The sequence below is a fragment of the Hakea prostrata genome, chromosome 8, assembly GCF_041222555.1.
Source record: "Hakea prostrata isolate BN-2017 chromosome 8, UWA_Hpros_2, whole genome shotgun sequence".
NCBI classification, from domain to species: Eukaryota; Viridiplantae; Streptophyta; class Magnoliopsida; order Proteales; family Proteaceae; genus Hakea; species Hakea prostrata.
This window is the reverse complement of record NC_142607.1, coordinates 16,385,076-16,400,828: the sequence shown is the minus strand read 5'-3', so window position 1 is coordinate 16,400,828 and position 15,753 is coordinate 16,385,076. Positions and strand designations below refer to the sequence as shown.

Here is a 15,753-nt window from a genome sequence, read left to right as displayed (position 1 = left end):
CTTCAACTTTATGTAAATCAACAATGGGAGCCTTTTGATCTTGAATTTTTGATGGTATTGAATTTCTCAAGGAGTTTCTGAAGCAGTGATAAAAAAGATCCTGAAAAGCCAAAAAGATGATGGAATCAATCAAGAGAGTAGCTATGTAAATATAGCTTACATAGCTTACTTCAAATATATTCAGCAAGACTTTGAAGGAAGAGTTAGTATACAAAATACTAATTTCATTAGAAATGTTAAGACCCAAATGTTAGAAACCACAGTAGCTCTTGAAAAAGCATTGTTTGATGAAGAGCTTGGAAACCCAATTGGACAAATCACAATTAAATGTGGCCAATAAATCTCTTGCCTCTACCTTAGAATCAATGTGATGCATTTGCTTCTTTGATTATTCCTGAATGTTTTGATCTCATGCATATTTCACCAGTATATGGGAATGTTGGACCCTCTTTTCTTCAAAAAATCAGGGTCTAGAATTTGGATAGGAATCTGAGATTCTATCTCCTCCCTTAAATCCAAGGTGCTCTGTCAAATTGATCAATGCAGTGAAGCTTCATTTGCATTTGATCCTTAGATAAAGAAACCATCTACTAACCTCCCTTATTCCATTGCCCATCAATTCAAATCCTTGACTGTTGATCAATTTTTTTAATCATCATGACAGGAATCTCCAACTCTCTAGGTTTTCCAACATCCTTGTTCACATTCGGTCAGCAATCTTACATACCAAAATAACCCATCAAGCTACTTGGTTGTTTATTCCAACTAAATCAAGAAAATTTTCTACCAAAGCAGCCTATCTCTCTCTCTTAAACAACCCAACCAAATCTAACCCTAGACTAAAATCTTGGTGGAAATGTTTCTAGATGTCAATAGAGGATGATCAATAGAAGTTTATATGTCAACTTAGTTACATAAGCTTGGGTAAACTGCACTTACCTTTGTCCCTTCTGCAAGCACTTGAGCGAGATTGAAATGTATGTATTTTTTCTTTGTCCCTAGACTGAGATCATATTTGGAAAAATGGCCCTCTTGGATTAAATATGTTAGCTATTCACTCTTCAACTCCAATGGATTTCTGTTTGGAGGGTCTTCATCTTCTCAAAAAAGATGTTCGAAATAGAAGTTGGTTCTTTTTTGTGCTTATCATCACAAGATTCTACATCTGGGTAGCTTGAGGTAAAATTATTTTCAAACAACAACAAATCAATCCAACTACTGCTACTGAGACTGAAAAATTCTGGTTATCATGTACAAACTGATGCTTTGCATCTATTACAGATCTTTCGCTCCCCCAGTCGTCACTTAGTTGTTCTAATAAAATAGATTTGTTCAGAATTAAATGGTCTACTACTAGTAGAGTTGTTCTTTGGCTTGCAGGAGTTCCTATAAATTGATTGGATTTTATTTATTTTTGGTAAGTAAATTGATTGGATTTTAAGTCTTGTTAATAGGGGTTTTAGGCTTTATGCAAATAGTACTTCTAAATGCATGCTATAACTTATGGGCTTCGCAAGGAATCATGTATGTGATGTTTTAACTTTATATATAGTGCTTTTATCTTGCTTATTCAAAGAAAAAAATGTCAAACAGATGCCCCAGACTTTGTGAAAAGTTTTCCTAGCTAAAGTGGTATCATATCAATGATTCAAACACTACTGTATGTTGATGTATGAGAGCCAAAATAACACGGAACAACAATAAAATTGGGAAGAAAAGAAAAATCATATTGGTATTATTATATAAATACACAAATACAAGAAGAAACAAAATTAGTTTTATCACAAAAAAATAGTTTTCAATTATTAATAGTAAAAGCAGTAGAAATACTTGACAGAAATTCACCACTCTGGACTTGAGCATTAGTTTTCATACTCAAAAAGCAATAATATTTAACAGTTAAATAGAAAAAGACTTAATAGCAACTGGATTTTACAGTAATAGCTAACGGGATGGAAGGTTACCAATAAACCCACAGAATTGTGGATATTATGTAGGGATCATTCCTTGATAAAGATTCAGCAAATGATTTCCTGTATGCAACAGACGATTTTTCCCCCTCGCGCACCACTTCCATTAAACAAACTACTATTCCACTCATTCATATTACATGGTCTCATGGTTTTGGTTTGTTCATTCCTCTTCTTTTCTAGAACCTGACAATATCACATTCAATATTATTAAAATAATACAATTTAAATACGAGACATTGTAGAACAATGAAATACTATTCAAAACAAGGGGTTGCAGGCAAGGTTCAACATGTCGGCCCGTGTCGCCGTGTTGGACCCTGGCGACACGGCGACTCGGGTGACATGTCGCCAAAAGTCGGACGACTTTTGGTTGGGGGTCGATGAAAAATCGAACCCCTATTTCGAAGGGTATTTCAGGTCATTTTGACCTGAAATTTGACGTGTAGCCTAATTTGAGGCCAATAAACACATTGGGAGTGTTATTTTGACCTAAAACATCACCTTAACTAATGTTCTTAATCGACCCATGTCCTATTGTACGTGGACGAAAGCCTCGAAACTAAAAATATAAGTAAAACTCATTCAGAGAAAAATGCAATATATCTTACATCAGATCAGTATCCTTATGAAATGCAATAATCAAGCTTTTGACTGGTGATCCTACCTAACATGTTTGCTTTCACTGATCATGTTAGTATGCTAACTACAGTCCGGCTGTTAATGTGAGCACAAACCCAACCCAGTGAGCCAAAGGTTTGATCCCACTCAAATGTAATTTGTAAACCAAATAAGAGGCCACCATGCTTGCATGTAAGCCACGTTGCTTAGGAACAAATCTTGTGAACTGCAGATCACACGCTAGCTTGGTACCTAATTAAGCACCAACCCCTAGCTTGTATTGTTTTCTCCGTCTAGAAATCAACTAAACTAGGAGCCCATTCTACTGACCTGGCCACGTCCAACCTGTGACATTGACTTAGAAGATCTTCTGAAACCCTAAACCCTAATGTGGTGAATATGAATGCTCTTAAGTGGAGCAAAGAAAATGGTGGCGAAGATGTATCTGTAAGCAATCAAGATCCGCAGGTCCATCCCATCCATGGTTGCAAGCTTATAGAAGACATTGACTCCCGCAAAGATCAGCTGGGTCAGCACCATCGCCATCGCCGGTTTCAACCCATCAATGAAGTTGCAGAGGTCACCAGCGGTAGTCATACTCGTATGTCTTCCGTCTTCGACCATGCCGCCGGCGGCGGCGGAAAAACAAACCAACCCCCCCCCCCCCCCCCACACCAAAAAGGGGGGAGGGGGGGGAGGGAGGGGGGGGGGGGGGGAGAAAACACAAAAAAAAAAAGAGGGGGGAGAGAAAAAGAGAAACAAAGAGAAAGAGAGAAAAGGGGGAGATGGCGGCAAAAACACAACAACAAAAATAAGTCGGGGCGGCGCGGGCGGGCGCGGGGGGCGGGGCCCCCCCCCCCCCCCCCCCCCCCCCCCCCCCCCCCCCACCCCCAGGCCCCGGGGGGGGGTTTATTTTTTTATTGGGCGGTGTGTTTTTTGGGGGGCGTGTGTCCTGTTTTGGGTTTTGTTCCCCTCCGGTTTTAGTGTAATTCAATGGGAGACATCAATTTGTATCGTATTGGTTGGGTTAAATATCGATACGTATCGACTAGTATTGTATAGTATCGTGGGATATTTTAAACCTAGGTTGCAGGTAAGAAAATCATTTAATCAAAACAAATCAAATATCCAACTAAAAATTAAATAGACCCAACCTGACTAGATGGACAAATAAATCCAGCAGTTAGTTGTCTTACAGACTAAATCAAAGCAACAATTTTATCAATATTTCTGGTGTTCCTTCCCATTAGGTCCTATGCATATTGTGCTTGGGTCTGTTATCTCTGAAGAGAAAGGGTGGCAACTCCATACTGTCAAATGGGTGAAGGTCCCACATCAATGTAAATATCCATTTACAAGATAGCCTTTGAAATTAGCAAAACAGCCGATGCAGCGGATAATAATTAATCTATTTCTTCGATCTCCCGATCCCTGTTAATCATGTTCATCACGCTTGCTAAAACTCTGTCAATCATATCAGGCCAATCCCTGAAAGATGCATCCATGTACAAGCCAGTAAATAAGAAATGTTTAAAAGATCAAGAAATCAAAGTATTACAAGTTTCTAATATTTTAGGAGAAAAGAAAAGGAAAATTGCTTACTCTTTAGAATTGAACTCGATGCCCGCCCTTTTCTTGATGAACTTAAGGGCGCAACTAAACCTATCCATCTGCTCGTCTGAGAAACTTCCATCGGTCTTAACAGTCAGATCAGAAACTTTGGTGTCAAAGAAGATGGGTATCACTTTCTTGTTACATTCCATCAGCATAGCTAACTCATCGAGACAATTTTTAGAAGTGCAATAATCTGGAGAGATGATCGCGACCCCAACCTTACATTCCCGTATAGCAGTTTCAATGACCATCTCAAGCTGTTCTCCAAGCATTATACTCCTCTTGTCCAAGAAGGAATTGAGTCCTAGACTGGTGAGATCCCGGTGAAGCAAAGCAGCGATGTTGCCCTTCGTGTCTGGCCCACGATGATTTATGAATACGTGAAAGGGACGAGAGACCTCGTAACTAGCAGCTCTGAAACTGATGCCGTTCAATTTATACCATCTGTTCAAGTTTTATGAAAAAATTGGTTCAGCTAACCCTCCCTTAGTGAAACTGAAAATCTCAACCAAACTCAAAATACATATGTGCATATCTGGTGCAATGTGCTGGGGTGCTACGTTAAGTAATCCAATGGTTACCCAACAAACTAGAGTTTAAATAAAATTCAAATTATGGGAGGGTTTTAGTTGAGTAACTATTGAATTACTTAAATGCCACATTGCACAATCTTAGGAAAGAATTCTAGGAAATTGTAAGGAAAGGAATTAGAGAGGATGTGAATCCGGGTGTTATGCGAAGTATAGTTTACGAACCCAAAATCTGTATTGCCTCTGCAGCTTGCTGAGAAACCCTTGGTCTCTCCGTATGCAGTCTGGGACCTCAACTTTATATTTCCTAAATCACTGAAAACGGTTTCGGCAATTACGCGTATAAATTCTCCTTCGGATTGGTGCCTGCAGTATAATTAATTCAAACAAGAAGGAAAGTAAATACGTCATAGCTAAAACATTGATGAACAAATTAAGGAAATCTTTTCTTTTCTTTGGTTTGCTGGTAGAATCCAATCAGGATCAATCATCAATGGCGTTTTAAGATTGGGTGGTTAGTTAAAGGAAAGCAAAGAGAAGTAGTGTTGTTTGGAATAATTACCCATCATCTATGTACCATCCTCTCAATTCACTGACCACTCTCAGAGCCTTCTTCCACCCCTCTACAGTATTGGTGTCGAATCTCTTCTGGTGGTGTTGAAAGGCAATCTCAAAGGTACCAGTCTGGTTTCGGACATTTGAGGGAGATACACCACAGAAAACGGGCAACACTATTGTTTCTCCTCGGTTACCCTTTTGCAAGCACTCTGCAATCTGGGCAAGTTCTTTGAGGCACCATCTACTGGAAGCGTAACCTTGAGAGAATATGACGATGAAGATCTTGGATCGGTGGATCATAGAGACAGTTGAGTGACTTATTTTCATGCCTTCCCAGAGCGCTTCACTGTCTCTAAAAGTGAGAATTCCTCTGTACCTCAAGGCAAAGTAGAGGTGGTCAGTGATGGTGGTCCGGTTTTCACAACCTCTAAAGTTCAAGAACACGTCGTACTCCCTACTTGCGAAAGCCGAAGACGGTGATGAAGAAGAAGAAGAAGAAGCATAGTCTCCGTCATCATCGTACTTCCGATCTGCAGTATTATTCATTTGCGCCATGCATTATTCAAGCTGAGATCATGAGATTCATGAGAAGAAAGAAAGTAGTCGGCTCAGAACAACAGAAGAACTGATCAGATTGCTTCAACATCTCCCTCCGTCAATCGATGAAGACTTATTATTACCAAAGTCAAGTCACCAAAGAAGCTTCATGGCAAATTAATTCTATAGACACGAAGCTTCAAACTTCAAAGCAACTTCTCGGAGGGCGATAGAAATTTGGGAAATTAGGTGATTATCTACTTTTAAATTTTCTTTTATAAAAATAACCATTTTGTTTTTCTTAACAAAACTAACTTTGTCATGAGGGAGTAGGATGGTTAGAACTTAACTTCTCAATGGAGGGTCCTAGGTTCAACCCCTAAAGTTGCATATATAATATGCGGTGATCCCCTATATATAAAAAAGGTCTTTTTGACAAAATAGTAATATTTCATTTTATTTGGCAGTTTTAGAGGTTAAAAATGTCCAAAAGGGTGAAAAATCATTATTTTAGTTAGTTTTACGAGCCCAAACTTAATTTTAGCTAATTTTGTTGAGTAAAATCTTGAGTCATTACTTTTGTAAAAAAAACTCAAAGCAAACTAATCACGTGATTTTTCCTAAAATTTTCATGTGTAGCGCCGTAGCGGTGAGGATTTTCCTTCTCGTTACTTGAAATATAAAATAAAAAGTTCAACATCTCCCTCCGTCAATCATTCAACATTTAAGATCACCCTAGTCAAATCAAGAAGAAGCAACACAGCAACTGCCAATCATCTTCGGGCATCCCGCGTTTTGGTTTTCTTACATGATAGAGAAGTATAATATTATAATTTGGTATTAAAGTAAATTTCTATCTAAATATACTGTCAATTCAAGAAAAGAAATAAAAACAAAGTTTAACTATATTTTAATAATTAAAATAACAATTTATTCCTAATTAGTCTTTTGGATAAGACATGAAATGGCATATACAACATATCTCTTTCTTTAGATTAAAAAGACCTTAACCAAAAGAGTTCAAATAAATATTATCCAAAGAAAAAATTTTTTATCACCCTTTCCAATCCACGTAGGATAAGGATAACATCATATAATTTTTCTTAGAATAAAGAATTTATATTAATAAAGAAGACAATACAGAATTTATCATGTAAAGTATTTTTTTAATTAGTAATTTTTTATATATTAGAAATGGTGTATTACATAATGTAATAGGAATTGCCCTGAAGGGATTGGCCTCTAACTTTTTATTTGGAATGGATAGTTTTTAGCAAGTGAGCCATTGCTCAAATTCCTGAAATATACTTTCTGACTCATCGTTTCTAATAATTACTACCATATGGGCCTAATTATGAACAAATTTTAATGGTTTACATGTGTGAACAATGTGAAGTTTGACTTAAGGTATTTCTTTCTTTCTTTTCTTTTCTTTCTTTTCTTTTTTTTTTTTTTTTTTTTTTTTGTTTTTTGGGTTCTCTTAAGAGTAAGATGGCTTGACTTAACTTGAGGTAATAACACGGTACAAAGTGTCGGCAATATATCACCGATATAGGGCAATATACCGCTTTGTCGCTGGGGGGCGACACGACTCTCCCCAGCGACACGGCATATACCAAATGTCGACAATATATCATTGAAAAATTAGCGTAATATCGCGAAAAGTCGATTTTTCGGCGATAGATTGTCAAATTCACCATATTTAACATAATTTCATTAAGTTTTTCACAATTTTTTATTCGATTGAGTGGGACCCCATGTCCATCGGCAAAAAAATGTAAAGCATGAGTCATACTCAATATAATTATATAATGAATTGTAGACTTTAATACTTCTCTTCACCAGTTGTGTATTTGTGTTCTCTTTGCATATTTACATTAGTTTATATGAGTTTTCCAAAGTTCCAGTTTTGCCTTCATATAGTCTGACATGTGACAATCAGAAACTTTAGATTAAGTGATGTTTTAGGCTAAAATAATGCTCCTAGTGTTGTGACTAATATATCCTGATCCCGGTTTAAGCCGGTTCACTCAGATCTTATGACAATTCGGTTGGTTTTAATTAATCAAGTAAAATAATCTATGGGTCCGCCCAAGAACTCAGAGGAAGGCCTAATCATAGCCATTCAATCCTATGCTTTAATCCGACGGTCACAGTTAAAAACAAGATAGGCGGGAAATCTATATATAAAAGGGATGATGAACTCGTCAAGGGTAAGACTCTCAAATCAATCTAAACACCAGTACTTTTCAGATTCAAGACCATTAGAGCATCTTCAGAAGCTCCTTCGAGCTCTGAAGCATTGTCTTCATTTCTGACTAGCCGTCGGAGAGCGCGCGATCAAGCTGTCGGCTCCATTTCTCACCGGTGTTCTATTTTCCGTGTACGAGAGTTGATTCACTATGGAGCAAACCGATCAATCCAAGTCCGAGTGATTTGGTGAAGATTGGGTTCAAGCCTCCGGAAATTTAGCACCAACATTTGGCGCCGTGTGGAAAAAGCTTTGACAAGTTCAGAACAAAGGTTATGGCTCAATCACCTGAGCGAGAGGAGATATTACCGGTGGAAATGGCAGAAGTAAGCCAGAGGGAGCCGAGGAGAGTCAATCCGAAGAGAGAACAAGAGCGGTTCTAACACTACAAATCCCAACGATGGCTGAAAGCAACGAATGACGGAAGATCTTTCACCTCATCCTCCGAGATTTTGAAGCAGAAAAACAACTCGTAGATACGCTAGCTGCTCCTCATTGAGCTGGATCCAAATCAAATCACTAATGATTTGAGAGTATGAACATCAAATACTTGAACGCAAAATCAAGAGATTGTTCATCAAGCAAGTTGGAGTTCAGCCGAGGAAGAGTTCGATCTCTCGTAGAAGATCTCACACTCTTTCCGAACCGAGGCGATTTTTGTTCCAAATCCTCGGATCCGAGATGAGAAGTCAAGGAGATCAATTCTTAGAGAGGATCGGGAGAGAGTGCAGTCCAAATTACATTCCTGGAGTCGAATCGGTGATCGTCTAAGGATGACCGTTTGCCACATTCGAGTAAAGAGCAGAACTCTTGGAGATCGAGAGAGATAGAGAGAATGGGAAAATCGGAAGGTAGCGATTTGAAGTTCATGGATCTGAAATCGGTAAGAGATTTCGCATCTTGAATGATCAGATTCAACGGTTAACGAACAAAGACGGTGGAGAAAAAGTGGAAGAAGCAATGAATCAAAATCCATTTTCTAAAGACATCATGTCAGCACCATTTTCGCATAATTTTAAACTTCCGGTGTTCACAATGTATGATGATAGCTCAGATCCGTTGGAACACCTGGCTCAATTCAATTCTGTTATGATGTTGGTAGGTAACTCTAATGTTTTAAAGTGTCAATCATTTCCATCGTCATTGAAAGTTCCTGCAACAACTTGGTTTTTCAGTCAGTTATCGGTTTCCATTAGAGATTTCAAAGGCTCGACAAAAATATTCTTATCAAGATTCCAAAGCAACATGAAAAGTAGCAAAACGGTGGATAATTTGGTTGCGATTGCGTCGTGGAATCGGTTGAGTTATATGAAGAGATTCAATCAAGAATCAATTCGGATAAAGAACTTGAATGAGCGTGCTTATGATGCTATGTTCGAGGTTTGACGGACGATCATTTGTTGGAATTTGATTATGAACAAGCCGGCGAACATTGCAGAATTAACAACACGATGTAATCAGTATGCTAACATGAAGGATATTCTTCAGGCCAGGAAGGAAATTGATGGTGATGGGAGCCAAAAAAAGGAAGATGGAGTCATGCGATCTGATCAGAGAGATTGAAGAAATAATAGAAATTATCCGAGGAATGGTCCTGATCGTCAAATTAGAAGAGATATTCCAAGACCATTCCAGGAAAATTATACTCCTCTTAATACTAGAAGATCGAAATTCATGGAATCCAACATCGGGATTTGTAAATGGCCGCCGATAATGCAAAGGTAAAAGAGCGGAATCCAAACAGATTTTGTAGGTATCATAGAGATTATGGTCATGATACTGATGATTGCAGAATTCTGAAGAATGAAATTGAGAGATTGATTAGTCAGGGGCGGCTAGATTGGTTTGTCCAAAGGAGAAATGGAGGATACCAGAGAAATGTTGCTGATCAGCCAAGAAGGTGGAATTACCAGACACCAACGAAGGAGGACCAGGCAAAGAGAGATTTTCAATCTAGTTCTCCAAATGAAAATGCTATACATCAGGAAAATCAAAGAGTTCAACGGAAGCAGTCCCCTATCATGATCATCTTGGGGAGTTTGGATTTAAACTCAATTTCAAAGTCTAAAGCTCATGCCAGGTATGTTAATGCTGTCGAATCTCATGTTATTCCTAAAAGAATTAAGAAGATGAAGGAAGTAGTCTTCACGGAGGAGGAGATGGATGGAATTCAAGAGCCACATGATGATGCCATCATTGTAGTCATTGAGGTGGCAAACAAAGATATTCACAGGGTTTTAATTGATACGGGGTCTTCTGTAGACATTATGTCTTACGAAGCCTTTCAACGGTTGCAGATGGATACTATCAAGATAAAATCTTGTGGAACAAGGCTATTTGGGTTTTCTGGAGAATCTACTTCGGTTGAAGGAACTGTGGAGTTGACAATAACATTGGGAACACATCCGCAAATAGTAACAACTGTTACTAAATTTTTGTTGATAAAGAATCGTCGGCTTATAATATAATCCTGGGAAGGCCAACTCTGAATTCTATTGGAGTTGTGGTTTCAACAAGGCATTTGAAAGTAAAATTTTCAACTGAAGGGGGCATTGGAGAATGCAAATCTGACCAGAGAACCTCGAGGCAAAGCTATACAACTTTCTTGAAAGATTCTAAGTCACAAGGTAAGGCTCTTGCCCTTACTGTTGAAGTTATGGATAATAGGGACGAAGAAAAAATTCAGAGAGGAGACCAGTGGAGAAGTTAGAAAAAATTTCTTTTGATCTCGAAAATCCAGACAGGGGAACCATGATTGGGGCTGATCAGACCAATCAAGGATCTGTTGAAAGAATTTCTTCGAATAAATGCATATGTCTTTGCCTGGTCAGCACAGGACATGCCAGGTTTGAGCAGGGAAGTTGCGGAGCACTGTCTATGGATAGATAACACTACTAAACTGGTAAAGCAGAGAAGGAGAAAATTTATTCATTTGCGATAGTCTCCGTCATCATCGTACTTCCGATCTGCAATATTATTCATTTGCGCCATGCATTATTCAAGCTGAGATCATGAGATTCATGAGAAGAAAGAAAGTAGTCGGCTCAGAAGAACAGAAGAACTGATCAGATTCCTTCAACATCTCCCTCCGTCAATCGATGAAGACTTAAGATTACCAAAGTCAAGTCACCAAAGAAGCTTCATGGCAACTTAATTCTATAGACACGAAGCTTCAAACTTCAAAGCAACTTCTCGGAGGGCGATAGAAATTTTGGAAATTACGTGATTATCTACTTTTAAAATTTCTTTTATAAAAATAACCATTTTGTTTCTTTTAACAAAAATAACTATAACGGGCAATAGAAGGGTAGTAGGATGGTTAGGAACCTAACTTCTCAGTGGAGAGGTCCTAGGTTCAACCCCTACGGTGGCATATATAATATTCGTATCCCCTATATATAAAAGGCGCATTTGTACAAAAAAATAATAATAATAATAAATATATCATTTTCTTTGAATATTTTTATCTCTAAAATTGACCATACAAATATGAGAGTGAAAATTTTAAAATGAAAAATTAGTGAATTTTCTTTCTAAACAAAATAGTAATTTTCTCTCTTTAATGTGGTTAGTTTTAGGTGTTAAAAATGTCCAAAATGGTGAAAAATCATTATTTTAGGTTGTTTTTTTTTTTTTTTTTTTTTTTGTTTTTTTTTTTTTTTTTTTGGGGGGGGGGGGGGGGGGAATATTTTTTTTTTTATTTTTATTAAATAAACCCCTTTTTCGGGGTGGGGGCGGGGTTTTTTTTTTTTTTTCCCCCCCCAGTCCCCCCTTTTAGTTTTGCTAACCCAAACTCAATTTTAGCTAATTTTGTTAAGTAAAATCTTGAGTCATTTACTTTTGTAAAAAGAAACCCAAAGCAAACTAATCACGTAATTTTCCCTATAAATTTCATGTGTAGCGCCGTAGCGGTGAGGATCTTCCATGTCCTTACTTGAAATATAAAATTAAAAGTTCAACATCTCCCTCTGTCAATCATTCAACATTTAAGATCACCCAAGTCACATCAGGAAGAACCACCACGGCAGCTGCCAATCATCTTCGGGCATCCCACGTTTTGATCAAAGAAGATATAAAGTATTAATAATTTGGTATTAAAGTAAATTTCTACCAAAATATACTATCAATTCAAGAAAAGAACTAAAAACAAAGTTTAACTATATTTTAATAATTAAAATAACAATTTATTCCTAATTAGTCTTTTGGATAAGACATGAAATGACATATACCACATATCTCTTTCTTTAGATTAAAAAGACCTTAACCAAAAGAGTTCAAATAAAGATTATCCAAGGAAAAAAAAAATCTTATCACCCTTTCCAAATCCACGTAGGATAAGGATAACATCATAATAATTTTTTTTTAGAATAAAGAATTTATATTAATAAAGAAGACAATACATAATTTATCATGTAAAGTATTCTTTTAATTAGTAATTTTTTATATATTAGAAATGGTGTATTACATACTGTAATAGGACTGGCCTTGAACGGATTGGACTCTAACTTTTTATTTGGAGTTGGTAGTTTTTAGCAAGTGAGCCATTGCTCAAATTCCTGAAATATACTTTCTACGACTCATCGTTTCTAATAATTACTACCATATGGGTCTAATTATGAACAAATTTTAATGGTTTACATGTGTGAACAATGTGAAAGTTTGACTTAAGGTATTTGTTTTTATTTTTTCCATTTTTCTTGTTTTTTGGCTCTCTTAAGAGTAAGATGGCTTGACTTAACTTGAGGTAATAACATACAAAGTGTTGGCAATATATCACCGATATAGGGCCATTTCCCACTTCTGTCACACCCCACCCAGCTGGATCCGGTCATACTCGAATGCCTGTAGAGGGTGATACACCGCAAGATTTAGGTTCAGTGACAAATCCATACAAAACATGATATAGTATAATTAAATGGACAAGAATAAATCAAGTTTCTCATATAAAGTTATCAAACTGAAATAATTGTTACAATCATCCATTACTTCAAAATAAAAGTATAATATCAGAGTTTTGAAAAGAAAAGAGAGTAGTTTTATTCGCAGCGAAAAAAGTAAACTAAACTAGTTCTCTAATGGAATTCAATCCAAAAGAACAGTCTTAACACTTGCATGAAGCTCCATGTGCATCCACTTTTTCTTTGGTCACTCCTTCAAGAAAATATACTAGCAACGAATCCTCCATTTGGAAGAAGTTCTCATAACCTACAATATAATCTAATAGAAAAAGACATATAAAAGGAATGAGTTCAACAGAACTCAATGAGGTCAACTCAACATCATATCATGCATTCATTCACAAGATTCCACACTAGATATGCAACATGAATATCGATAATGTAATTAATGACAATGATATGATATATGAATGATTATGCTCCTAACTCTATCATAAAGTCTCTATGGTAAACACGCATTAAGTCATACACCAGTCTTTTTTGGGAGGTTTCATCACTCTTTCCTCACGACACTCAAGCACGTCTGTTGGGTTCTCCACGGTTGTTGTGTAAAGTCCTGTCAAGCCATGGTCGAGGATTAGGTCACCACTCTCTCACATCACCATTGGTATAAGATCTGGCGCATGTCAAGGATTACTCTAAGCCCAATGCAAAGTCATACAGTCTCGTACTACATGTGGTATAGATACTTCCCCTATGGCACCAACCAACTCGGTTCAGTATCCAATATCTCCCCTCATGCCTAGTGCCCTGTTAGTTCGATACTTTCCCACCTATGAATGGAATCCTCAACGGGAGGCATCTGTTGGATCCCATCCCTTAACCCAGTGGTCATCCACATATAATAGATAGGATGATCTCCATGTCCTCTCACGGGTCATTTCACCGGTCTTGAGCTCCCACGAGCCCTTATCTATTATATGCAACCCTACCTCTCTATGATGATAGTGGGCCTGCTTGACACACAGGACCCAGCCACTAACATCACGTGTTAACCGGCTTCAATACCCTTGCTGAAAGGGTAGTAGTACTCATGAGGTCACCTAACCAAACACTTCTAGACATGCCCTAAGTATGTAAATCAATAATTGGGAAAGAGCCAAGGACACCATAGGAATGCATCCCATACCGCCTCCTCTGGTATCCTATGGCAGAAATGCCAAAAGGGCATTCCCCATTCCCAACCACAATATAAGCAATCATATAATGTCACTAGGGCAATGGGTGAACCCACAACCCTAGTAGAAAATACAAAGGTAGAGGAAATAATAATATTTCTCCTCTCATACAATCACATTCCATTTCATAACAACAATAATAGATTTCAAAGCAAGGAGCAACATCAGAAGTAATAATAAACATAAATTATAGCAATTCATATTTAACAAAAGACATTAAATAACCACAAGATAATACTAAATCAATACAAGATATCAATAATGAAAAGTAACTAACATCATTACACATGTAATATAAAGTTAAGTATATTCCTCACCTTTTACTTTGTTCTTCCTCCAAATCCAAGAATCCACTCCCACAAATTAGTGATTAAAGATATATTAACCTATTTATGCAAAAGAAATAATTATCACAAATTAGAGCCCATTTGGGTTTCAAAGGATATCCTAAAATCTTCCCACGAAAACCCAATTATGAAAAACTAGGTTAAAAAAAGTAATTCTCAACCTCACTAGTGAATGATCTCTAATTTGCTACCAATTTGAAGTCTATAATGAAACAAAACTTTGGAAAAGTCTAATTGGAAACAAAAGGATCCTACGTGTACCTTCAATTTTATTAAATTTGACCCATCTCAAAAAGCCCCAAATTTGGCTCTCATAAATTACCCGTGGGTGACTCGGAGAGTCAAGTTCTAAAATCTTTTACAAGGGGATAAATCATTACTCCCAAACTCAAGGGAAACATTAATATAAGAAAAGATAAGCTTGTATGATACCGATCATTATTCCTTTCCATAGATCCCTCAAAAGAAGAGAAGAGAAATTACTCCCACAAACTAGGAAGGGACATTAACACAAAAAAGAAAAGCATCCAAGATACCTACAACCTTCCCTTTCAAGATCTCCACAAAAGAAGAGAAGATAAATTCTCGCCAACTATGATTAAAGAGAAAGGTTAAAGAAAACTAACCTTTCGTAGTGATTTTGCAAAGCTTCATGGCAACTTAATTCTATAGACACGAAGCTTCAAACTTCAAAGCAACTTCTCAGAGAGCGATAGAAATTTGGGAAATTACGTGATTATCTACTTTTAAATTTTCTTTTATAAAAATAACCATTTTGTTTCTCTTAACAAAACTAGCTATAACTGTCAATAGAGGGGTAGTAGGATGGTTAGGAACCTAACTTCTCAATGGAGAGGTCCTAGGTTCAACCCCTACGGTGGCATATATAATATTCGTATCCCCTATATATAAATAGCGTCTTTGTACAAAAAAAATATAATAATAATAAATAAATCATTTTCTTTGGACATTTTTATCTCTAAAATTGACCATACAATTATGAGAGTGAAAATGTCAAAATGAAAAATTAGTGAATTTTCTTTCTGGACAAAATAGTAATTTTCCCTCTTTAATGTGGTTAGTTTTAGGTGTTAAAAATGTCCAAAATGGTGAAAAATCATTATTTTAGTTAGTTTTGCAAACCCAAACTCAATTTTAGCTAATTTTGTTAAGTAAAATCTTGAGTCAT

The 15,753-nt window shown here is 36.9% G+C and overlaps 1 protein-coding gene across 1 annotated transcript; it reads right to left on the bottom strand.

Moving 5' to 3' along the window:
* Nucleotides 1-5,293: 5,293 nt before the first annotated feature.
* LOC149007281 (disease resistance protein L6-like) lies at nt 5,294-5,848 on the bottom strand. Its single transcript, XM_089167034.1, has one exon. The coding sequence runs from the start codon at nt 5,846-5,848 to the stop codon at nt 5,294-5,296; it is 555 nt and encodes a 184-aa protein (XP_089023160.1).
* Nucleotides 5,849-15,753: the final 9,905 nt, after the last annotated feature.

What these genes read in the sequence shown, in the direction of transcription:
- LOC149007281 (XM_089167034.1), bottom strand. Translation starts at nt 5,848, where the DNA reads ATGGCGCAAATGAATAATACTGCAGATCGGAAGTACGATGATGACGGA.